This window comes from Ranitomeya variabilis, chromosome 5, assembly GCF_051348905.1.
Source record: "Ranitomeya variabilis isolate aRanVar5 chromosome 5, aRanVar5.hap1, whole genome shotgun sequence".
NCBI classification, from domain to species: Eukaryota; Metazoa; Chordata; class Amphibia; order Anura; family Dendrobatidae; genus Ranitomeya; species Ranitomeya variabilis.
The window spans coordinates 33,116,916-33,144,102 of NC_135236.1; the positions used below are offsets into that span (position 1 = coordinate 33,116,916).

The 27,187-nt window shown below is 43.8% G+C and overlaps 1 protein-coding gene across 1 annotated transcript in view; it reads right to left on the reverse strand.

Annotated features, from left to right (window-relative positions):
• LOC143774791 (vomeronasal type-2 receptor 1-like) overlaps positions 1-27,187 on the reverse strand; it is a 41,216-nt gene that overhangs the window by 13,680 nt on the left and 349 nt on the right. Inside the window, exons 2-5 of the mRNA XM_077262559.1 lie at positions 22,729-23,154; positions 6,102-6,285; positions 3,435-3,567; positions 2,671-2,809 (exon numbers count right to left, since the gene is read on the reverse strand). Of these exons, the coding sequence (XP_077118674.1) occupies positions 2,671-2,809; positions 3,435-3,567; positions 6,102-6,285; positions 22,729-23,154 (882 nt within the window). The remainder of the gene's footprint in view (positions 1-2,670; positions 2,810-3,434; positions 3,568-6,101; positions 6,286-22,728; positions 23,155-27,187) is intronic.

Consider the following 27,187-nt stretch of genomic DNA (forward strand, 5'->3'; position numbering starts at 1 on the left):
TCCTAGTGAAATAAATCACAACCTGCACTACTCTCTTCAGTATTTCACCTATTAAAACCTAGGGGTGCGCCAAGATAATCTAAACCCATACGTACCATCTGAAAGTCATCGATTTTCACAGATGCGTTGTTGTCATTAACATAGGAAACTGTATTTGGTCTGGTAAATTTACATAGATGACGCAAGGATGAGAATAGGGATGAAAAATTGTCATTTTTTTCAGGACGAAAATCTGACTATTTTTATTCACCGAGGGCTACATTCACAGATTTGTGATTTTTCTCTGACAGCGCACTGACCCATAGAATTTAATTGATGATTTTTAAAAATGCTTCCGTGTCACTGATCTCAAAGCAGGTCCTACTCACATCGGTTTTGTGGATCAGACCAGCCATTAATATCTATGGCGATCAATGTAAAACAAATGAAGCATAGACGACAGACTTTGACAGTTTTCCATCAGAGTTTCCTCCATTTTTAACTCATCCATTCCTGCCTGTTTCAGTGAAGTGGATGAGAAAAAAAAAATCGAGAAGCAGCTAGGATGACACCTGAGAAAAAAATTTGGCCCATTTCTCATGAATGGTAACACATATGCTGTAAGGTGACTCAGCCAAGGCAACTTAGGCCTCCTTCACCCTTGCGTCAGTACGGGCCCGTCGCTAAGCGTCTGCGCAACGTACCGACACACGTTGTGAAAATTCGGCACAACGTGGGCAGCGAATGCAGTTTTTCAACGCATCCGCTGCCCATTCTAAAGTCCCGGGGAGGAGGGGGCGGAGTTCCGGCCATGCATGCGCGGTAGGAAATGGTGGGCCCGACGTATGAAAAAACGTTCCCTTGAACGTTTTTTCGAGACCACATTCCGGTCAAACACGACGCATCCAGTGCACGACGGACGCGATGTATGGCCATTAGTGTTGAGCATTCCGATGCTGCAAGTATCGGGTATCGGCCGATACTTGCTGTATCGGAATTCCGATACCGGGATTCCGATACTCTTGTGGTATCGGGTATCGGGTATCGGAACAACATTAATGTTAAAATGTGTAAAATAGAGAATTAAAATAAAAAATATCGCTATACTCACCTGTCCGACGCAGCCGGGACCTCAGCGCAGGAACCGGCAGCGTTGTTTGTTTAAAATTCCCGCTTTTACATGGTTACGCGAAGTCCCGGCTTGTGATTGGTCAGGGCGGCCATGTTGCCGGGCCGCGGACCAATCACAGCAAGCCGTGACGAAAATACGTCACGGCTTGCTGTGATTGGTCCGCGTCCCGGCAACATGGCCGCCATTAACCAATCACAAGCCGTGACGTCACGGGAGGCTGGAAACGCGCTCATTTTAAAAAGGGCGCGTGTCCAGCCTCCCGTGACGTCACGGCTTGTGATTGGTTGCGTCGCGGTCAACCAATCACAAGCCGGGAGGCTGGACACGCGCCCATTTCAAAATGAGCGCGTCCAGCCTCCCGGCTTGTGATTGGTTGATCGCGGCGCAACCAATCACAAGCCGTGACATCACGGGAGGCTGGACACGCGCCCATTTCAAAATGAGCGCGTCCAGCCTCCCGGCTTGTGATTGGTTGATCGCGGCGCAACCATTTTAAAATGAGCGCGTGTCCAGCCTCCCGTGACGTCCCGGCTTGTGATTGGTCAGGGCGGCCATATTGCCGGGACGCGGACCAATCACAGCAAGCCGTGACGTAATTTCGTCACGGCTTGCTGTGATTGGTCCGCGTCCCGGCAACATGGCCGACCTGACCAATCACAAGCCGGGAATTCACGTAACCAAGTAATAGCGCGATTTTTAAACAAACAACGCTGCCGGTTCCCTCGCTGAAGTCCCGGCTGCGTCGGACAGGTGAGTATAGCGATATTTTTTATTTTAATTCTTTCTTTTACACATTTATATGGTTCCCAGGGCCTGAAGGAGAGTTTCCTCTCCTTCAGACCCTGGGAACCATCAGGGATACCGTCCGATACATGAGTCCCATTGACTTGTATTGGTATCGGGTATCGGTATCGGATTGGATTCCGATACTGTGACGGTATCGGCCGATACTTTCCGATACCGATACTTTCAAGTATCGGACGGTATCGCTCAACACTAATGGCCATACGTCGCGATCCATCGTCAATACAAGTCTATGGGAAAAGAACGCATCCTGCGAGCACATTTGCAGGATGCGTTTTTTTCCCAAAACGATGGATTGCGACGGAGGCCAAACGACGCAAGTGTGAAAGAGGCCTTAGAGCTTGGCAAATGTACAACGCAGCAAAGGAAAGATGCAGAGGAAAAAGTGTGCAGAAGTCTAGAGATTCTAACAGACCCAAGACATAAAGTCATGTCATAATGTAATTTTTGAGTTAGCTCTCCAGGAAAATCCCAAGTAAGGACATGTTTCACTAGTAGCCTTTCTACATTTTTGACACCAGGCCACCTACAAGGACTATTCTACACACCTAGCTCAATACAAGGATGGATGATCCAAGCATTCCAGAAAAGTTGGTTTCCATTTGGTTTTGGCGGTATGGGGAGTTAGGTGGTGAATGTAAGATTTGACAACTTCAGGAGTTCGAGAGGTCTCCTCTTTTTCTGAGAGAATTTTCAGATGTTCCGTGAGAGTTTGCAAGTATGAAGTTAATACATGTGATTATTCTTAACCTTACATTGTGCAGATATCTGCTGGAGGCTTCTCCTGGAAGGTCACCGTGGGGTACAGTTTATTAATGTGAAGGGGTATTACTGCTCCGATAAGGACATCTCCATTTATTAAAATTCCACTGAGGTCCATGGACGCTGTATTACCTTCAGAGTATAAGATGGGGAAAATCAGAAGAAGGTGCCATAATGTTCTATATAGATGTAAAAACAACCTAAAGAGAGGAAGAAGGAGAATATGTCCTCAATTATAACAGTATAGTGCACTGACCTGGATTCCCCAAAGTTTGAAAACTGCAACTCCTGGCATGACGAGAGTTGTCATTTCTCAACAGCTACAAGTTAGAAACCCCTGGAATTAAATATGTCACTATCTCCTCCATTGTGATATACCCGGCTTTGTGTAGATGTATAGTATATCACTGCCGACTGCTTTCCGGCTGGTGAGAGATCATCTTGGTGTCCATCACAAAATCAGATGTGTTTGGTTAGCTAGTAATTCAGTATTTTGACAATATGTGAATACATTAACCGTAGTACGGAAGTATCTAGTAGTATAATGATAAAGAACTCTAATGGTAACCTAACACAATATTACTGGAGTATCCCGGTACAGCCATGATATAGCTCTAGTATAACCATAGTATAACGCAGGTACATCCGTAATATGACCATAGTGTAAGCCTAGTAAAACCATAGTATGGCTCTAATATAACTACTGTAATCTAGGAATCACTACCTGCATCATCACACTAAAAGGAGAGAACGTCACAAATTCTAGTATGATTCTCCTCTGCAATCCTCCATGTTGTGATGATGAAGATAATGGTTGCTGTATGTCCCAAATAGAAAAGTTGATTGTCCCACAATCTCATAATGCTGATGATTCTACTGAAAGCTGGAATCTGCAACAGGCAATGGGACCAGTAAAGTCAAAGAAGAAAAGTTGTGGAATTATGGAAATCACAGGATGGATAGACATGGTAATGATAAGCAAATGATGAAAAAAAAATAAAAAAATTTCCAAAACATGTTGATTTATTCAGTTTTAAGTATGAGCCCCTTGCAGAAATCCTGGTACTTCCAGCCTCGGCTGCTATCACTGAGGTTATTAATGGTCGTCTGAGGAAGGTTCTGCTGCTGAATGCACTTTGGTAAATCATCGGGATCCTCTGCTGGCAGCTCCTGTGTAATCTCTGACCAACGACATCCCAGAGGTGCTCAATGGGAGACAAGTCTGGAGACGCTGCACATTTAGGCCGTGCAGGCTTCTCACAGGTGCACAAGCAAGATGTGGTCTGGCTTTGTCATGTTGAATAACATCTAAGTGGACACTTTCATGTTCTCTCATGAAGCCCTCTTCATGGTATTGTAGCATTGGCCATGTGGTTTCCAGACCAATCTCTAGCTATCATCGCATCCAAGACAAAACAGGTACTTATTGCTGAGATGGATACGTAGATCTCCATTACAACCTCCATTGCCATCTTGCTCTGCACTGTGATAACCTTTAAAAGCGGTGGTGTGAGATGAATGGACACCTATACCTGGATGTCTGGCCAGTAGTGCAAACGCCTTCTGATGATTTTGGTAGACACTTATGTTTTAGACTTGGTATGTGACATCTAATTTCAATTGCAGTACAGAATGGATCACTATGCGCCATTCTTCGAATGTTACAAGACCACGTGAGGGACACTATCAAGAGGTCTTCACTAGGAAATGTCCCACCAGTACTACTCCCAAGATTATGGTGAGGGATAGCACAATGTATGCTAGCCGTGCCCCTCTAGACTTCATTCCATGGATCGTGCAATCAGCGGTACTGTGATTACTTTAAAGTGTCCCAGGAGCTGTTTTTCAATACAACCACATCAGGCTACTTGTGAGCTGTCTCCATGGCCTAAATGTACAGCCATGGCTGCAGCGTCTCCAGGCTTGTCTCCCATCAAATACATAGGAGACATCATTGGTCGGTGATTACACAGGATTTACCATTACTGGATCTTGAATGATTTGTCCATGAACCTTCATCAGTCATCAGTCGACCATTAATAACCCCATTGATTGCATAATTTGCTAAAATGTCTACTGAACTCGTGATTTCCAGAATTCTATAACTTTTTCATCTTGGTGTTGTAATTTTAATGCTAAAGAGTTTTTATATAAATATACACTAATATATTCAGGGCTTTGTAAAAGTTTTAGGCAGGTGTGAAAAAAATGCTGTAATATAAGAATGTTTTTAAAAACAGAAATGTTATTTAGCAATTATCAAAACTCAACATGAATGAACAAAAGAGAAATCTGAATCACATTAGTATCTGATGACCGATCGTCGCCTTCATCATTTGTTCTCGAAACTTATCACTTGAATACATTATTCGAATGAACTTGGCAGTAAGTTGGTCCAAATATCTTGGAGAACTGACCCCAGATCTTCGCCATCATCTAAAACCATCAAGGAGCCATCTGACTGGCTCAAAAATTATTCTACAGCTGGTGAAAGACCCCAAACATACAGTCAACGTCAACAACTATCTTCAGTGTAAAGAAGAACAATGAGTCCTGGAATTGATGATCCAGCCCCCACTGAGCCTTGTTCTCACATTATCCAGTCTGTCTGGGGTCACGTAAGGAGACAGAAGGATCTGCACAAGGCTCATACACAGGAGATATGTGGTCAGTTCTTCGAGATGTTTGGAACATCCTCCTACTGAGATCTTTCAAAAACTTTATGCAAGTGACCAAGAAGACCTGATGAAGGCAAATGTTGATCACATCAAATATTAATATTTTGCTTTTGTTCCTTCACTTTGCATTTTGTTAATTGAGAAAAATAAACTGTTAACACTTCTATTTTTGAAAGTTTCTTACTTTTTACAATTTCAACCCTGAGCTTTAAACTTTGCACAGTACTGTGTGCACATAGAGCTGTAGATTGTATAGGGTCAATTGCACTATTGGGGTCTGTGCACACGTTAAGTATTTTATGCAAAATTTCCTGCAACATTTCTGCAAAAAAAAGCAGCATCAAAAATGTGTGTTTTTGCTGCATTTATTTCTCACTTGCGTTTTTATTGCAAAATTTTCGCCACTCATTAGTATGGGTGAAATCTGCAGCAAAAAACAATAAAAGAATTAACATGCTACAGTTTTATATCAGCAAGTCAGAAATAAGCAACGTGTGCATGAGACTTCAAGGATCTCATTCACTTTTCTGGCATCAGGAAATCATTCAGGTTTTGTGACAAATCTGTACTGAAAAAACGCAGCAAAAACACAATGTGTGCACACAGCCTAAACACTTACTTTTTACTGTGCCTATAACTTGTTGCGGAATTTCAGCTTTCAGCAGAATCATCATCTCAGACATTACGAGAGAATGAATTGGCTTATTTTGGAAATTCAGCAATCATCAGCTGCATCTGAAACTTACTCTAGTTTCCTTCTTGTGGGACCTTGTATCTGTCGCTTTTAGAGCAATTCCACTGTTAAACCAGAAAAGGAAGGACAAGTTGCAGGACTCCGCAGTAGGTGACAGTGGAATCGCTGTTAAGGCGACGAATATAAGGTCCCAGATGAAGAAAAACAGCGCAGGTTTCAGATACAGACGATGGTTTCTGTAAGACCAAAGTAAAATATTCAACCACAAGGATAAAAAGTGTTGATAATTCTGCTGAAAGCGTTAATACACAGTAAATCGGTAACACAACCTTAGTCTAACCATACAACAGCTTTAGTTAGAGATGTGCAAATCTAATTTAGATAGAATTTTTAGCAATTTGCTGAACATGGGGAATTTAAACAATTTACAATTTGCTTTGCACAAATCTCTTAAAATGACCGCCACTATTTTATACACAGCAGAAAATCGCATCAGCCACATAAGGACCACACAGGACCTTGGACAGGCTTCTTCCTAAAGAATTTGCCTTGTGGAGTTTTTGCCTTCTTCTCGATCAACAAGTTAGGGTACAGTTTGAACTCCAAACTTTCAACCAGAAGGCCGCGTTCACACATTCAATATTTAATCAGTATTTTGCATCAGTATTTGTAAGCCCAAACAAGGAGTGGCTGAAAATACAGAAGTGGTGACTTGTTTCTAGCTTACTTCTTCTCTTATTGTTCTACCCCTGGTTATGGCTTACAATTACTGATGTAAAATACTGACCAAATACGGAACGTGTGAGCGTAGCCTGAAAACTGAAATTATGAAACTATCTCATTACATAACATAGCACAGCCAGGCCAGGAGAAACTATGATAGCCAGTATAAAAGCAGAAGCAAGGAAAGCAGCAGCATTTTTTTCATAAATGTTGTAGTTCACAGCTTAAGCCATAGATATAGGGAGAAACATAAAGTGAATAAATTATACAACAAAGTATTGACAAAAAAATAGTGTATGAGGAAAAGAGAATAGTGTCGTACGTGTTTTTCAGGTCAGTTGGTCCAGTTGGAGGATTTAGAGTACTTTCAATCAATTGGCCGCAAATAGAAAATTCATTGAATCTGTCGAATTTGAATTTCAAAAGATATGCTCATCTCTAACTATACTACAACCATCAAAATTGATATGTCTAATGTAAGCCTAGTTTAAACTTAGGATGAGCCCAGTGTAACTCTGATTGCAGTAAAGTGACAGTACAGCGCCGGTATAACCCAGGAATGTTCTGCTACCTTGGCCTCATTCCGACATCCGTTTTTTTTTCTTTTTTGTAAGCGAGAAAAATGTAGTAGTATAGTGAATCCGATTTTCATTCATTTTTGGTCATGTGTCCTTTTTTACCTTCAGTTTGATATCTGATTCTCCTACATACGAGAAAAAAAATTCCAAGCTTCCCCTACCATTAAACATGTAAAGAACACACATGAAACACGGATGTCTGAATAAAGCCCAGTACGACTCTTGTCTACCACTAGCCATTCTACAACAGCACCAAATAAATCTACAAGGGCATCTGGACATCAGTTTTTCATAGATAGAACTCGAACCTTTTAGGGTTTGGAGAGTTTTGGATGTTTTTGATGAAATCCCATCCATTTTGCTGGAACTGTAAGATGCTGCGTTTTTGACACAGCGAAATTATGGAACTCACCAAAAGCTCATTGTGGGCACACAACCTTAGAGCCTGTTGGGTCGTTCACATGTCCATAGGTTTTTGCAGACCGAGTGGTCAAAACTAGTGATGAGTGAGCGTGCCCGGATAAGTTGTTATTTAAGCACGCTCTTGTCCTAATCCAGTATTTTCAGCGTGCTTGAATAAAATGCTCGAAATACTGTGGCTGCATGTCCTCTGGCTGTTGGACACCCGCAACAATTAAAAGAATTGGCTAACAAATTGGTACTCCCTGCATGTGTTGCGTTTGTTGAACAGATGCGGAACAAGCAGCCGCAGGGACTTGACCATTTTTTTTTGAGCATGCTGAAAATACTCGATTAGTACACAAGCATGCTAGGAGAACACCTAATCCGAGAATGATCACTCATCACTAGTCAACACCAAAACATGGAGACATGTCATGAATCAAATGCTCTAATGCAAGTCTTTGGGACTGTGTAAAGATCGGACAGCACTCGGATGTCATCTGTATGATAAGAAAAGCTTGAGAAATCTCTATCAGATTGTTTGTTTTTTTGCGTAGGTAAAAACTGGAGAACGTTGATCAAAATCTGATTCAAAACGCCGGTGAAAATCGGTCAGTTTTATTGTGTACAAGAAAAATCACTGATGTCTGAGTGAGACCTTAGAAATCATGAGTTAATCAATGTTTTCTCCGTCAATCCTCTGTCACCAGCTCACCTACCTCATTCTGTCCTTCAGAAATGTCCTGTATGGAGAACATGGCCTATATATAAGAGTGAGAGACATAGCTGCCCCACCCCGATCTCCTTCCCGTAAATTATCCTCCACAGTTATTATTGACTACTTCTGTCCCTGGCCACTAACAACAAAATCACAAGTAATTGAGAAAACATAATGAGAATAATTGTACGAAGCAATCAGTGTTCCCTTGGTGAATCTTGGAGAGGTGAAGCATCCATAGCGAATGTCATTCAAGTCTAAGGGAATGTTCAGATAGAGTTTTTTCAGGGATGTATCTTCTTAAAAATCCTCCTCAAAAATTGTTTTCTGAAATGTTAAGAAAACTTTTCCTAATCATTTCTTTAGGAAATGTACAATTCCTCCAAATATGCTCCAAAAAGGAGCATTTTCTGAAGTGGTTTCCACTTAAACTTCCAATTTTTTTAACCTCAAAAACATGCAGGAAAATAGCCAACCACGGGCAAAACACCTCCAATAGATGCCGGCCAAAAGTTTATTAGGCTGACAGCTATGCCTCTTGACCACCTCACACTTGCATGCTCGGTTTGGCAGTCCAAATGTTTTAAATAGGAAAAAGCAAATAAGCTTATGAGAAATATATTTGGCGATGTGTCAAGAATGTGCCACACTCTGCTGGGAAATGTGGTACATCTGAGATTAGAAGATCGCAGCGATTAGCAGAGAACAGGTCCTCTTTAAATAAACATGGCCATTCATGAGTTACCATGTTGTATGCGAAGGGTTTAGGGTTCCTCGAGGTCTATTGGCTGCTTATTGGAATCACTCCCTTCCATTATACAAACCTGTGCCTGGCTTCTCTCCATGCGATCAACTGAATCTTAACTCTTGTTTCTGGCTTTACTTGAGAAAGTGTTCTGGAGAGTCGCTCTTGTCATCAGATTGTTGCATGCGGTTTGTTGTGAATACCTCTACCTTCCCCTTTCGGTGTTCTTTCGTGTTGCTTTTCTGCTCCTTTACTGTGCATCCATTTTCCCTTGGTATTTTATCCTGAGTGTCTGTCGTTTGGTTGTGCCTTGGTTTCCCCCTGTCTGTCCAGCCGGTGTTACCCTTTCACTCCTCCTACTTTCCTCCCTGGGGGAGAGTGGAGGCAGCGTAGGATTTCGTGGGGGCACAGAGAGGTACGAGACCCAGGCATCTCCACTTTCAGGGGTATACCTTGGATTAGGGATAGTCTAGGGCTCCCCTAGATTAATGGACAGCATAAGATCACACTTTCCCGACTTTCCGACAGTCACAGAGTGACACGGTGGATTATCTCCCACAATATATAATGGATCAAGCATTAAAGGGAACTTGTCAGCAGGATTGTGCACAGTAATGTACACACAGTGTCAGGTCGGTGCCGTGTACTGATTACAGTGATACCTGGTGATTAAATCTGTCTTGTGGTTGTTGTTTAATCTTTATTTTCAGTTTTCAGTTAATGATATGCTCGTGCTCCTGGGCGGCCTGTGGGGTTCTTCATGTGGTGCTCTTATTATGTATATATCTGTATAGTTTACATAATAAATATTATAAATATCATGGAAAAAAAACCCTTCTGCAGGCAGGTGCCGATAGATGATACTGCGCAGTTGGCACCATCTTTGAGGACATTTTTTTTCTCCAACAAGATGGCAGCACGGCGCCTGTGCAGATCACCGATAGCTGCTACTGCGCAGGTGCGGCTGGCACCATTTTCACACCGATTTTCTTTTTTTTTATAGGAACTTTGCGATTACATGAAACAAATGTGTATGTAATTCATTACATGTGCAATCATGCTGGCCCCGCCTGCAGAATGTTTTTTTTCCCAAGATATATATATATATATATATATATATATATATATATATATATATATAATCATTATGTAAACTAGGGGGCAGGACAGTGAGGGATCAGTGACCAGTCAGAAGCCACACTGGTCAATACCTAATCAGAGAACCACATGAAGACCCCCCACGGGCTGCCCCGAAGCACAAGCATATCATTAACTCAAAACTGAAAATAAAGTTTAAACAACAACCAAAGGACAGATTAGATCACCAGGTATCATTGTAGTCAGTATAACGGCACTAACCTGACACTGTAGGTTACTGTGCACAATTCTGCTGACAGGTTCCCATTAACATTCATCATGCCTGATCATTCATTCCATGGGTTTGGCAAACTTTCCACTAGTGCACATGGGCCTAAGTCTTCTATTGACCCTGAAATTATAGGTTTTTGCTGTCCTCTTTGCCACAGTAGCTCAGCTAGTTTTCAATTAGATCCATTCTGGATTTTATGTGATTTATGACCAATCGCATGATATCGCTTGCACTAACTCCTTGAGGGAGTGCGGCCTTTAAACTTTCCAAGTCCAGTTGCAGTTGAAACTAAAACTGCACATTGAGGCCAGAGGTGTTGGGGATTTGTCACACAATCAAAATTTACAGTCAGTAACATCAGCACTGGTGTCCCTGCATGGCCCCTCTCCCGCTGTCATGAACCTGGAGTGTTTGGCTGCCCCCTTTCTTCATCAGGGATTTATTATATCCCATTTCCGGTTTGGAACTTGCAGCTCTCTGGCACCCCCGTACCCTCAGGTCAGTCAGAGAACTGCATCTAGGATAATTAGTCGCCAGGAAGGCTGCCTTGCTATGTATTGGCTATTGGGCATGCTGCAGTGAGGGCGATATAACTCCTCCCGCTCCGGCGGGAAATACAATTATCAAACGTCGTCCATCGCTGTCAGTCTCCCCAAAAGCTCCAGGACACTTCGCTGCCACCAGCTTTCATTTCTTATGATTAATAACGGGTCAGTAGCCAACCCAATCAGTAGCGATGACTGACGTTGGGGTACATGAACACGGAAAAAAGGAAAATCCCAAGGTCATGAAGGGGTTAATATCCTCATATTACTTGGCTTTACTATGCTTTTTATCAAGCATTCTTACATTGCTAATATTTTTTTTGTTGTTGTGTGCTTTCAGATTCCTGTCAACTGGGTTGTCTTATGCTGGAATCCATCTGGAATTTCTGATAGGGCAGTCCACTATTTCCAGCATTGTGCGTAATACTGTCAAGGTGAAAATATACTTTCTTATATACTTTTGTACTTTTATACTCTTATACTGTGAAACAATAAGTTTTTCCTAATTCCTTGCTAATGCAAATGTAATTGTATTTAAAGATGGCCGCCAGTGTTCAGTTTCGTTTCAGTTTAGTGACCGAAGGGTTAAGATTCATTACTTTGGAAATCGAAACTTAGAGAAGTAAAGAAGAGGAGGAATCCACCAGAAGACGTCCAGCGAATCAGGAGGAGATTGAGTACTGGACGTATGCTGCTGAAACCCCGCCTATTGCATTCCTTTTTAGTATTGTGTATTCTAAAATAAAGTTCAGTTGCTGTGATGGTTACACACATGTGTGTGGATCCACGAGCATGCACTAAGATTGAACCAGCTACCTGCCTGACTCATTCTTACCCGGTACCACATGCTTATAGTTTAATTTGGAATGACTGGTGAAGGAAGGGTATTTGTCGTTACGACCCCGACAATTGGCAGCCCAACGGGGGGCGTGGCCAGCGATCCGAGACCCCCTGGACCCATGCCTGGATGTCTGTGGATGATACCCGTAGTGGCTGACCTCGAGGACTGATCACCCTCCGAACACGGTAAGTGGCGATCATATACATTGTATGTGTCACACTTGCTAGTGTCTCAGCCGTTATTGGTTTGTCTGTGGTCTCCTTGGGTCTGGGGAGGTGACCGGTTGAGTGGTGAGATCGAACGCGATCCTGTGCCACGCTCTGAACCAGCAACTGAGAGACGTCGCATTCTGTGCGTCCTCTGTACACCACACCTCCTCCACCGGTCATTGTACTCCGTTCAACCACCCTACCCGTGACTATTGTCTAGTAGTGAAGTGGAGTGATAAATTGAGCCAGTTGTAGATTGTGGGGCAGCTTAGAGAAAGGGATAGGAGACGCAGCCTCTGTGATATTGTACTAACAGGTAATTAAGACGTCCCGAGTGGGGGACCACCAGAATTTTGAGTACAAATAGGTAATTAAGACGCCCTGTACGGAGCCACCAGAAATAGGTAATTAAGACGTCCCAGAACGGGACCACCAGAAACAGGTAATTAAGACGCTCCGTACGGGACCACCAGAATTTTTGTGGAGGGCTCTCACTAGGAGACCACCTCCCAACGGTTTGGGATATCGTGGCAGGATAGTCTGTTAATCACTGTTGTTCAGGTTAGGGACGGAAACGTTGAGCGAGAGGCTCCGTGTTTTTTTTTAGAATATCAGTGTTGAAGATCGCTGCCAGTGGCCTACTGCAGGAGGCCATAGTATCCTGGGAGCCAAGCTGCGTATCTTAAAGCAAAGGAAGTCCGTGCCCCACAAGTTAGATGAGGATGCTGTGGAAGTCAAGACAATGGTCATGGGAGGGCAAGAGACAGTCAAGAAGCTTATCTGCGAGTTGCGCGAGGCTTAAAGAACAAAGGATGAAAATAGGTTGATGGAGAGGAAGGATCAGACAATGTAGAGCCCGTGTTTGGTTATAAAATGCCTGTGAACTGTGATCTTACAGATTGTAAAATGGCCGCCGTGCCACTGATGATGAAAATGTAGTCCCAGCCACCGCCCTGTAATGGCGGCGGAAAGAGCTTTCCAGAAGCGTAGGTGTGTTCTGTTTGTGTTGTGTAGAATCTAACCTGGGTGGAAACCTGCCGTGTGTGTGCGTACGGACCGTCCTTGGGGCTCCGCCCAGATCACGGAGGATCATAGGAAAGTTTTGTAGAAATTAAGTCTGAAAACTGCTGTAATTTGTTACTTTGTGGAAGATACTGAGCCCTTATCAGTGCTGTGTAGGGGAGGGGGGGAGCGGACCGCTGCGAGATTTCTTTGTCAGTTCTCCTGTTTTCTCCTTTTCTTTGCTACGTGCCGGAGAAAGAGGGGGGGCAAAGAGCTGGGCTCAATATTCTCCCTTGTACGCTGAGGAATTCTGTGCTGTTTCTAGTAGGGAGGGGACACATGCGTAGCTGCGCTATTGCTTGTCTCTTTTCTCTGTGTAGAGGAATGCTGTGATCTCTCTTATCTCTGTGTCCTTGGAATGGAGAGAGCACATACTGTAACTGTGTTCTCTGTATTTTCTCTGGTAGATCTGTGTCTGGTTTAAAGCGACAACATTGTTTTGAAGTATGAAGAAATATTATAATCTGGAATTTGAAAGTGAAATATAGTGCCTGGTTTTATAAGGAAATTTGTACCAGTGTAATTGAAAGATTGGTAAAAGAGTTGAGTAACGCAAGCAATTAAAAATTTGGGACGGGGGGGGGTCTCCCTGCTGGATAATATGGTCCCTCCCCAGGAAATCAAGCCTCTTCTCCCGACTGTAAGCTCTGTGCCCCTCAATCCCAAAGCACCAATATATATATACTGGGTTGCCAAAACTTAGTGCGCCTCTATTCTATGATCCTGTCGGGTGGATTTGTGATGTATGCGGAGTTACTAATTCTCAGTGTAGAGAGGTCTGTTACAATTGTGGAGCGAGTAGATTCAGGGTCGTAGCCCCCACCTTTCCCTTGCTAAACGCTGACAGCAATTCCCCGCTCCAAATACAGCCCCCACCCTATCGCAGTCCGCAGTACAAGGACGAAGCTTCATTCCTTATCAGAGTCTATGTAACAGAGTTCAGCCCCTGCCCTCCCCACCTTACACAAATCTAGTCTCATACTAAAATATCCCTTTTAACCCTGTCTGGGAATCTCCCTCCCCAGCCCCATGTCAATTTTCAGACCAAGAGCTTGCTTTAATCGGTGTAAATGGCAGACCCCCCAGCCCGGAAAGGCCCCTACATCTCCTCTTCCCGTGAAACCTTCACACCTACAAGGCCAGACTCTCCAAGAATCTGAAGTTTGATTCCCTGTCATTCACGTTGCTACATCACACCTCAGGGCTCCCAGGTTCTTTTCTCAGTAGGGGTATGGGGACATGGTTACCCACCAGGTAGGAGCCATAGTGAACCCAGCTAATTCTACCCTGTCATATAGAGGTGGTTTGGTTTAACAGATAGCTAACAAGGGAAGCCCAGCCATAGCCCAAGAGTCTCAGGCCTACTTTACAGTTTATGGCCCCTTGCATCCAGGAGATGCTATGTCCACCCAAAGATGGAATTTGCCCTGTGATATAGTGTTACACACTGCAGGCCCCATATATGATTACAAGACACCCGAGCACTGCCGTACAGTATTGCAGACTGCCTTGCAGACAGAGCTCACCTATGCAGGACGTGCTACAGGTGTGCTGACTCAGCTACATGGAAACAAACAGAGATCTGTTGCTTATTACAGCGGCCGCCTGGATAGGGTGGCAAGAGGGAATCCCTTATGTGTTTGGACTGTGTTGTCTGTCCAGCTGTTGCTACACAAATCTTCAGAGATTGTTTTGGATTACCCACTGATGGTCCATACCCCACACGATGTATATAGTATCCTTAACCAAGTACAATCTAGCCACATGTCCATGGCTGGACAGCTGCGACTCCAGTGTGCTAATGTGACTTTGAAAGGGTGCACTGTACTAAACCCCGCTACTTTTCTCCTAGTTCCCCTGGATCCAAAGGGGGGAGGAGTAGGTGACATGAGCAAGGACACTCTTTTCTTTCTAAAATGGATCCAGAGGAACAAGATTAGGTTTCCAAACCACATGATTGTCCGGAATTGATGTCTCAGGAAACGGCTGGTCTCTAGTGTGCCTATTCTAATGCTGATTTTGAGCTTTTTGTAGATGGATCCCATCACCAAGATGACCAAGGACGCTACTGTACCAGATATGCTGTGGTCTCAGAACATGAGGTAATCAAGGCAGAGTCAATGCCAGCTCATATGTCTGCACAAGAAGCAGAGCAAACTAGCAGAAGGTAAGACTGTAAATATCTACACTGATTCCAGGTATGCTTTTGGCATTGCACACGATTATGGGCCTATCTGGAGAGCCAGGGCTTTCCTGACAGCAAATGGCCACCCCTTTAAACATGCTGAGGCAGTCCAGCAACTTATGAATGCACTACAGCTTCCCACCCAAGCAGGCATCATAAAGGTAAAGGCACATACCAAAGGCACTGATGGACGGACAAAGGGTAACGCACTGGCAGACCAGGCTGCCAAGAAAGCAGCAAGCACTCCTGTGGCCTCTCGAGTACATCACCTAGACACCCCACCATCTCCACTTGTGTTGAAAGACATCTTAGCCCGGTTACAAGAACAGGCAAGTAAGGAGGAGAAAAATAGGTGGCAAAGGATAGGGGCTTGCTCTGATACCGTCACTGGACTATGGAGGAGGGGTGAAAAGGTCTGCCTACCACAGGTACTGTACCCAATGATGGCACAGGTTCTGCACGGGAATGTGCACCACTCGAAGACGGCCATGTGTGACACCCTACAGAAACAATGGATTGCCCACGGGTTTTCCACCTGCGCAGAAAGGCAGGTACAGAGCTGCATGATATGTGCCACACATAATCAGAGTAGGACAGTGAAAACTCCATCCAAACACACTTCCCGGCCCTTTAACCCATTCCAGAGACTGCAGATTGATTAAATTCAGTTACCCAGAGTAGGGACGTATGAGTATGTGTTGGTCTGCATTGATTTATTTTCAGGTTGGCCAGAAGCCTACCCAGTTGCCAAAGTTACGGCTTAGACAACGGCGAAGAAACTGATGGCTGAGATCATATGCAGGTATGGAGTTCCTGAAGTCATTGAAAGCGATCAGGGTTCCCATTTTACTGGAGAGATCATGTCAGAGGTAATGGCAGCACTGGGGGTAAGTCAAGCATTGCATACTCCATACCATCCGCAGAGCAGTGGAAAAGTGGAGAGAGTAAATGGAACTCTTAAGCTTAAAATCCAGAAGGCAATGACAGAGACTGGTGAACCATGGACAGAATGCCTTCCTCTAGCTTTGTTTTCAGTAAGATATACCCCAAACAGGAAGACAGGACTGTCACCATATGAGATTCTGTTTGGCAGGAGCCCCAATCTTGAATGTTTCTTTCCACAACAGTTGCAGCTCAAGTACCAGGACTTGACTAGCTATGTGCAGGCCTTACATGGACACCTTGCCAAAGTGCATTTAACTGTCTTCAGTTCTTTTCCAGACCCAGACAAGGTTCCTGGACACCATCCCTTTGTGCCAGGAGACCTGGTGTATGTGAAAAAGTTTGTGCGCAGAGATTGTCTCCAGACAAGATTTGAAGGACCCCATACGGTGATCCTGGTCACCCCCACTGCAGTAAAACTTGAAGGAAAGAGCACCTGGATCCACGCCTCACACTGTAAAAGAGACCGAACCAGTGTTTAGTCACAGTAGTGACTGAAAGGAAATGTTGCTGTTGTTTTTGATCCTGGAAATGGGGGCCATCCTCGCCCCTACTTCTTCGGCCCCTATTGTAAATAAGAATTCTGGCCCCACTATTCTCTGGGTAAACCTGACAGCCCCGGTGAATATCTGGCGATTTGATTTCTGTGATGTAGTCAAGTGCCCCGAGACTGAACGGGTGGTAGAGGGAATTATCCAGTTTTATATGTGTGTTACCAGAAATGACAACAATAACCGTTATTATTGGTCAGATGCTGCCTGGAATACAGAAGATGATTGGGGATATAAACCTAGTGAAGCCATGTTCCCAAGGATGGGACGGGTAGGAGTCTTCGTGAGAGAATGCATCTAACAGCCCTTCTGCAACCACTTAGGGGCTGTAAATGGGGTAAAAGTTGTCACCCCCTCCTCCTAAATCTCGAAAGCCCCCAATCTGCTGACCTGCAGATATTTGTACTGGGAAGGCATTATAATTATGTATTGAGTAGTGGATACCATGGGAATTTAGGCCATATACAGCTCCAGGATATTAGCTTCAGACCAACCAAGGACCCTGTTACCAGTACAGCTAAGACAGGCCCAAATGAGCGTTTGCAAAATGTAGTCAATGAAGTAATCCCCATTCCAGGTCTCAGTTAGCAAGAGGTTTTCTCCATAGAAACACAAACAGCCCCAAGGAAAAATCTATGGTTAGAATGGGTGAGATACAATGTAAGAGTCCAGAATATCTTTGTAGGATGTATTGCTTGTGCTGCTGCGAACACACATCTATACACACATGCATTGCTTTTCCCTGACGACAACACCACTGCCTGTGTCATGAATCTGTTGAAAGGTTTGAAGTCCACTGATTGCCCAGATTATGTCCCACTAATTCATAAGGAACCTAAACTAAAGGTCCCAGGAGAAGTAACCGTATTAGCTGACAATTACACCTGCTATAATTCCCACGACACCACAGGTACACCAGTAGGGATCTTCGAGACAAGTTTCTGCAAGGAGAGCAGTTCTCTAGATACTGACTTGCTAATTAAACATACACAATATATGTACACCAAAGATACCTGATGAACCTACCAGAAAGAGGAGAAGTTTTGATCAACTCCACGAGTTATGAAGAAGATCCACTAGTATATATTGATGCCATTGGAGTGCCAAGGGGGGTGCCTGACCAGTTTAAAGCCCAGAACCAGATTTATGCCGGCTTTGCTTCTACAATCCCACAAGTGCAGATTAATAAAAATGTTGAATGGATCAAATATATATATATTACAGAGAACAAAGATTTGTCAATTATAGCTGTGATGCCTTTCAGGATATAGTTGAGGGCTTGGGCCCTAACACTTGTATGACCCGTGCTGCAACCCGACCTAAGAGAATTACACTGAATCCTGTCCAGACAAGATCACATGCAGTGATATAAGAAGCTGACACAGGATTGTGGTTGGTGGATAGTGGGGACATTAACTTTTAGGAGTAGGCTGACAGTAATCCTTTTGGGAAGGAGCTGTAGACCAGCATGTCATGTCACGTCCCCACCACCAGAGAACCAACCACATCAGGTAGGGTAAGACAGATACAGGAGTATTATCCCTGGAGGCCCTCTGACTAGCTAGCTACGCAAAAATATTTGGCTGACCCTGAGAACCAATCTTTCTCATTCTACAGACAAATAATGACAATATGATGGACGTATAAGTGCACCTAGGCAGGCCTAGGTAGCTAGTGAGTACAAAAGCAGGTGACGTGCTAGGACGCAAATTAAGATTTTCTACAAATGTGACAAAAGGAGAGAGTGTAGAGCTATACTTTGGACGGTTACAGCTGAAATGGGAAGACATGGAGTACAGTCCCATAATCCCACTTGATGTTAGAGTATTGGTAAATACATTCATTGACGGTATGACCAAAGACTTACGATACGAAACATAGACAGCCAGAATGGCGAAATGAGGATCCAAAAGACCTGAAGGTTTCTAAAGAAGTTGAACGAATTAGGACAATAAGACGACGTGTCATGTATGCTGGAATAGACACATCTTTCTTCTCCAGTTGGTTAGGTGGGATCGAGGGATTCCTTCAATAAGCCTGTCTGGTACTGATTGCCCTCCTTGTAATTGGATCGATAATTCTCTGTTGTGTTATTCTTTTGTATAAAAAGGTTATTGCCAAAGCAACTCCGACTGGCATCTTCCTCAATCAAGAAGTAGACCCACCAGAGTACGATGGTACTGATCCAGGGGAGATCCCTAAGTATATTCCTCTCAAGAGAGTAGACAAAACCCCCCATTCTCAGATGATGCTAAGAGATTTAGTTTAGGGACAGTGGGAGAACTCCATGTGAGGTTAGTGAAGGGTTCAGCTGCCTGGAGGCCTCTCGCTAGGGGAGAGTTTCTGAGGTGTCTGGATGAAGAAATCCACCTCCCCTTTTCCCATCACATGGACAGTCTCAAAGGATCTTTCTTTAAGGGAAAAACTTAGTGTTTAGGGGGGATTTTCAAGGTGAAAATATACTTTCTTATATACTTTTGTACTTTTATACTCTTATACTGTGAAACAATAAGTTTTTCCTAATTCCTTGCTAATGCAAATGTAATTGTATTTAAAGATGGCCGCCAGTGTTCAGTTTCGTTTCAGTTTAGTGACCGAAGGGTTAAGATTCATTACTTTGGAAATCGAAACTTAGAGAAGTAAAGAAGAGGAGGAATCCACCAGAAGACGTCCAGCGAATCAGGAGGAGATTGAGTACTGGACGTATGCTGCTGAAACCCCGCCTATTGCATTCCTTTTTAGTATTGTGTATTCTAAAATAAAGTTCAGTTGCTGTGACGGTTACACACGTGTGTGGATCCACGAGCATGCACTAAGATTGAACCAGCTACCTGCCTGACTCATTCTTACCCGGTACCACATGCTTATAGTTTAATTTGGAATGACTGGTGAAGGAAGGGTATTTGTCGTTACGACCCCGACAATACATGTGTTCAAATATGGGACAAACTACACGAACTTGTGATGCCGGAGCCCAAAATGGAGGATTGGCCGAAAATAGCCCGTGAATTTAAGGACACTTGTGATTTTCCTCACTGTATTGGAGCCCTGGATGGGAAACATATCAGGGTGCGTAAGCCGCCGAACTCGGGCACCCAAGTCTATTATTATAAGCAGTTTTTCTCTGTAGTTCTGTTAGCTGTAGTTGACAGTAACTACAGGTTTATAATTGTAGATATTGGGGCCTATGGGCGAACTGGAGAGTCTTCAATTCGTCCATTATGGGTCGGCGGCAACGTGAAAACCTGTTGGACCTCCCACCACCACCACAACTCCCAGGCTCCAATGCTGAACCAGTGCCATATGTCCTTGTGGCAGATGAGGCCTTCCAGCTGACAAGGCATGTATTGAGGCCTTATCCCCGGCGCAACCTGGACCACCGGCGGCGGGTGTTTAATGTCAGACTTTCACGGGCGCTGCGACTGGTGGAGTGCGACTTTGGCGTTATGTGTGCCAAATGGCGTATTCTCCAGCCTGCCATTCAGTTGAGTGAGGCAAATGTTAATGAAGTCACAAAAGCTTGTGTTGTTCTACACAACTTCACAAGAATTCATGAGTGCTCCTCAGCTGACAGTGGTGAAGGCATGTTGGCCAATGTTGGTAGGCCTACAACACAAGTCCTTCCTCAGCGGCGTCCCCTTTCTGGCCTAAAAGTTAGGGATATTTATACAAATTATTTTCTTTCTCCTCAGGGTGCTACTCCCTGGCAAGATAATTCTGTTTCTATGTTGTAATTTTTTTTGCTTTTTTAAAAAATTTACATTTGATATGTTTCAAAATGTTTGAATTGTGTATGGTGTAATAATGATTTGTCAAACACAAAGAAATTGGCTTGTTAATGTTTGTTTATAAATGATATCACAAGCCAACATTTTTTTTGAATCACCATATTTACATCATATGGCTTTGGCCATTTTAACTTGGCCAAAGTGTAAAACATAAAACAAACCACATTGCTATCACAGCAGATTACCGTATATACTCGAGTATAAGCCGAGAATTTCAGCCCACTTTTTTGGGCTGAAAGTAACCATCTCGGCTTATACTCGAGTCATACCCAGGGGTCGGCAGGAGAGGAGGAGCGGAGCTGTGTAATAATACTCACCTGCTCCTGGCACGGTCCCTGCATGTCCCTGGTTCCCCGGCAGCTTCTTCCTGTAGTGAGCAGTCACATGGTACCGCTCATTACAGTAATGAATATAGACCCAACTCCACTCCCATAGGGGTGGAGCCGCATATTCATTACTGTAATGAGTGGTACCATGTGACCGCTCACTACAGGAAGAAGCTGCCGGCGCCGGGGAACAGATGTGCAGGGACCGCGCCAGGAGCAGGCGAGTATAACTCGGTACGCGATATTCACCTGCTCCCCGTTCGTCCGTCGGCGCTGCTGCGTCTTCCGTGTCCTCTGCAGTGACGCTCAGGTCAGAGGGCGCGATGACACGATTAGTGTGCGCCGCCCTCTGCCTGAACGTCAGTGCAGAGGATGCGGAAGACACAGCGGCGGTCGGCGGTGGAACGGGGAGCAGGTGAATACAGCAAGTGCCGGGGGCCTAAGAGGGGAGTATGTAATTTTTAATTTTTTTAATCGCAGCAACAGCATATGGGGCAAATATCTGTATGGAGCATCTTATGGGGCCATGTGCAGCATTATATGGGGCAAATATCTCTATGGACCATCTTATGGGGCCATGTGCAGTGTTATAAGGGGCAAATATCTGTATGGAGCATCTTATGGGGCCATGTGCAGCATTATATGGGGCAAATATCTGTATGGGGCCATGTGCTGCATTATATGAGGCAAATATCTGTATGGGGCCATGTGCTGCATTATATGGGGCAAATATCTGTATGGGGCCATGTGCAGCATTATATGGGGCAAATATCTGTATGGAGCATCTTATGGGGCCATAATCCACATTTGTGCAGCATTATATGGGGCGTATTTTGTATGGAGCATCTTATGGAGTCCATCATGAACTGTATGGAGCATTATATGGGGCTCCTAATTCAATATGGATATTCAAAAACACTTAACCTACTGATGTCTCAATTAATTTTACTTTTATTGGTATCTATTTTTACTTTTGACATTTAGCTGCAGCATTTTCCACCCTAGGCTTATACTCGAGTCATTAAGTTTTCCCAGTTTTTTGTGGCAAAATTAGGGGGGTCGGCTTATACTCGAGTATATACAGTACATAATTTTGGGAGGTAACACAAAATTATCAACAAGAAAATATTTTTTATAGATTCTGATGCGCTGGTGGAGGTGATGGCGGCAGTTCGGGTTTCTGCTCTTGTGGCCTTTGTTGGGCCAATTGTCCTTCACCCTGTTGGTGACTTCTCAGTTGGGCCTGCTCCAAAATCTGCCCATGCTCAGATTGCCCAGATGAGTACTGGCCATAAGAGTGGATACTATGGATACTATTGGCATCATTACTATAGTACACCTCATGGGAGTCATAACCCCCACCAATATGTCCATGTCGTCCAAACCCAGGTTGGGACCAGCCTCCAACACTGGATCTAGACAAGTGGCCATATTGGTAAGGTTGCTGGAAGGGAGCCATTTGGTACGGTGTAGGCATTGGTGGGTTATGTTGGGGAAGGGGTTGAGGTGTAGGCATACGTGGAGAAGGTGCTTCAAATCCCTCTTGAGCATGCACTCGTTGATTTGTTGGCATAAGCAGGACATTACATGTTGACAGCTGCCACCTCTCAATGTACTGAAACAAATCATAAGGGCTATTTGGGGGGTGCATGCATCAAGAAGGATCTGCATGCACCCTCTCACACATAGCCTCACCTCACGGGGTATGGTACGGAGATAATGCTTCGAGAAAATGCCTCCTCACCATCATCCTGAGCAGCCCTGGCCAAATAATTTAAGACACCAGTGTCCACATTCCTTCGGGTTTCCATTATCTCTCTCCTTCTACGGCCATGACGTGAGGTCACAGCAGGCTGTGGGGAGGTCTCCAGCGGAACAGTGAGGCTGCTGCTGTGGCCAGGATCTTCAGGCATCCCTGAAGCTGGTGCATCTGTGTGTGGGGCTGCATCATCTGTCCCAAGTGGATGCTGAACATGAGGGACAGCTGAAGATGGATCCGGAGGGATAAACATGGTAGGAGCCGTAGATGGGCCACCCACCTCTTCTACTTCCCCAACAGGATCGATCAATGGCTCCGATTCGGACCCTGCCGTCTCCCTCTCAGTGAGGTTGGATTGTGTTCTGTTATGAAAATTGAAAAATGTAATTTGATAAACCATCTATGAGCATTCCAAACATATGTGTAATGTGGTGGGAGGTTTGTACTTACGGTCTGAGATCCATACTGGGATCCAGAAAGGACAGCCGGTCAAAGTATATATACTTTCGTTTTGCTGGAGCTGTTGACCTACTCCTGGCCCGCTGCTGCCTTTCTCTCCGGTACTGGTCCCTTATGCTGCGCCAACGTCTCATAACATCTTCCACTGCGATGACAGAGAAGAAAATAATGTATAAGGCCATTGTGCACAGTGGTACCACAAGCTGTCAGTGATTTAACAGATTTTAATGTGCCATAGTAAGCTGCATTCCTTAATAAATATCTTCAGTAATCAAATTGAACACACAAATAGCACAATAGGATATAAGGGGAACCCCATAGAATGTAAGTCCGCAAGGGCAGGGTCCTCTCCCCTCTGTACCAGTCTGTCATGGTAAATTTGCTTACTGTAAGCGACATCTATAAATGCTGTACGTAACCCCTTTCTCATGTCCAGCACCATTAAATAAATGGTGCAATATACATACAAAATCAGAATAAGATAAATAATAATAGTGTCAAAATATTGTTCTTATTGCAGTTGACAATATTAATTGAGAAACATGAGTGTACCTTCTTATTTGCCTCTGTCCGTCACGTGGCCGCTGCTCATAATCAGGGAAAAGGATCCCACAGATGCTCCTCCAAGCAGCCTCTTTCCTTGCCTGGTTAGCGTAGTTGGAATCCCGTTGGTCCCAGATTTCGGGCCTCTCCTGGACCAGGAGCATATCCACATTTATGATGCTTGCCATGCTGGTTGAGACTCCGTGGAGGCGTGCGGCAGACTTCCGGGATGTCTGTCTGGCTTTTTCAGCTAATTAGCATGTCTAGGCTTCCTGATTGAGGGCTTGGCACATTTCCTGGCATCTGGAGATATCTGGTGTATTACTCGCAAGTCACGCTGATGGTCCGTGTGTAATTCATATTTTTCTTGCCCCCATAGGCTTCCATTGGCAGATTTTTTGCGCAATACGCAAATGCAGCATGCTGCGATTTTCTACGGCTGCGAAATATATGGCAGATAGGAGCTGCCCCATAGAGAATCATTGGTCCGTGTGCAAAGCGTAGTTTTTGCACCTCTCATACGTCCGTAAAACTCTCCAGTGTGACCCTGGCCAAAGCCATGCAGTGCGTCTCTGGAAACTTAATCATGCAAATAGCCTCTTCAGAGGTCGACCAGATTCGCCACTAAATTTCTGTTGTATATTCTTCTTTTATACAGGATACGATAGTACAACCAGTATAGAGGGGCTTTGTCATGAGAGCAGCAAGGAATTATGAGGAAGCCTTTAACTAAAAAAGGAAGGCCACCATCTTTACTTAATTAAAATAGAGCAAAGAAACTGGACGGCTTTGAAAAGAAAAAACAAAAAACATTCGCTAGAACCAAATTTACAATGCTGTCTGTTGCTGACCAGACACATTTATTCATGTTTTAATGGCTCGAGAAAAAATTCTCGCTCAGATATTCAAACATTTTTTGCCTCTACTTTTCGCAATACGTGGGGCTTAATTTGTCAGTTTCATATATATTTTTTTATTGCTCATTGTGGTGTGGGGGGCACAAGTAGGTGGGGTGATTAAAAACTAAAGAAAACATAAAAAAGAGTGTCATTTTTTTACATTTCTTTTTTGACAACCACAAAGGGCCGCTAAAAGAAAAAAAAAGTAAATTGAGTTCTCTTTTCCATAGAAATTGTTTCTATATATTGGAATTTATAGTGGCAGTTTTTGTAATTTGTTTTCTTTTCTTGTTTTTTCACTTATTTTTATTTTACAAACTAGGGTGTTAATTGGTTCGCTTGTGAGCACACTGATACATTGTTTTTATTGCTGATATTCCCTAATATAATTGCCCCATTTAGGGGAGAAATTCAACTTCTTGGCTGCATAGCAGAGCTGACCGGTTCTCCTAGGACCCAGAAGCTCGAGCTCACTCCCAACACCCAGCGATCACATGACCACCGGGTCCTGCGGAGGAAGCACTGTTAGTGCTTCTTAATCTCTTTACACAACGCTTACTCAGTCTTGTGATATAGAGCTCAGACGAGCAAAAATGATAATTAATCATGGCTGCCTTTTCTGTAGGGAGTTTGCCTGTGTCTGACAGCCGGCCTTTGACTACTATGCAGTGACATTTTAGAACGTTACTGAAGAGTAAATTGATGACTACGCCAGCGTTTACAGTTAGGTCCATATATATTTGGACAGAGACAACATTTTTCTAATTTTGGTTATAGACATTACCACAATGAATTTTAACCAAAACAATTCAGATGCAGTTGAAGTTCAGACTTTCAGCTTTCATTTGAGGGTATCCACATTAAAATTGGATGAAGGGTTAAGGAGTTTCAGCTACTTAACATGTGCCACCCTGTTTTTAAAGGGACCAAAAGTAATTGGACAGATTCAATAATTTTAAATGAAATGTTCATTTTTAATACTTGGTTGAAAACCCTTTGTTGGCAATGACTGCCTGAAGTCTTGAACTCATGGACATCACCAGACGCTGTGTTTCCTCCTTTTTGATGATCGGCCAGGCCTTTACTGCGGTGGTTTTCAGTTGCTGTTTGTTTGTGGGCCTTTCTGTCTGAAGTTTAGTCTTTAACAAGTGAAATGCTGCTCAATTGGGTTGAGATCAGGTGACTGACTTGGCCATTCAAGAATATTCCACTTGTTTGCTTTAATAAACTCCTGGGTTGCTTTGGCTTTATGTTTTGGGTCATTGTCCATCTGTAGTATGAAACGACGACCAATCAGTTTTGCTGCATTTGGCTGGATCTGAGCACACAGTATGTCTCTGAATACCTCAGAATTCATTCGGCTGCTTCTGTCCTGTGTCACATCATCAATAAACACTAGTGACCCAGTGCCACTGGCAGCCATGCATGCCCAAGCCATCACACTGCCTCCGCCGTGTTTTACAGATGATGTGGTATGCTTTGGATCATGAGCTGTACCACGCCTTCGCCATACTTTTCTCTTGCCATCATTCTGGTAGAGGTTGATCTTGGTTTCATCTGTCCAAAGAATGTTCTCCCAGAACTGTGCTGGCTTTTTTAGATGTTTTTTAGCCAAGTCCAGTCTAGCCTTTTTCTTCTTGATGCTTATGAGTGGCTGCACCGTGTAGTGAACCCTCTGTATTTACTTTCATGCAGTCTACTCTTTATGGTAGATTTGGATATTGATACGCCGACCTCCTGGAGAGTGTTCTTCACTTGGTTGGCTGTTGTAAAGGGGTTTCTCTTCACCATGGAGATTATTCTGCGATCATCCACCACTGTTGTCTTCCGTGGGCGCCCAGGTCTTTTTGCATTGATGAGTTCACCAGTGCTTTCTTTCTTTCTCAGGATGTACCAAACTGTAGATTTTGCCACTCCTAATATTGTAGCAATTTCTCGGATGGGTTTTTTCTGTTTTCGCAGCTTAAGGATGGTTTGCTTCACCTGCATGGAGAGCTCCTTTGACCGCATGTTTACTTCACAGCAAAACCTTCCAAATGCAAGCACCACACCTCAAATCAACTCCAGACCTTTTTATCTGCTTAATTGAGAATGACATAACGAAGGGATTGCCCACACCTGTCCATGAAATAGCCTTGGAGTCAATTGTCCAATTACTTTTGGTCCCTTTAAAAACAGGGTGGCACATGTTAAGGAGCTGAAACTCCTTAACCCTTCATCCAATTTTAATGTGGATCCCCTCAAATGAAAGCTGAAAGTCTGAACTTCAACTGCATCTGAATGGTTTTGTTTAAAATTCATTGTGGTAATGTCCATAACCAAAATTAGAAAAATGTTGTCTCTGTCCAAATATATATGGACCTAACTGTATATTCTATCGGCAGACCAGAAGAAGTTAATGTGACAATACTGCATCAATCTGGCCACTTGTGCGGGGGTGAACTGTTCTTAATTATGTCAGATCCATTATTCCTTTGTTCATCAAGTCAAGGGA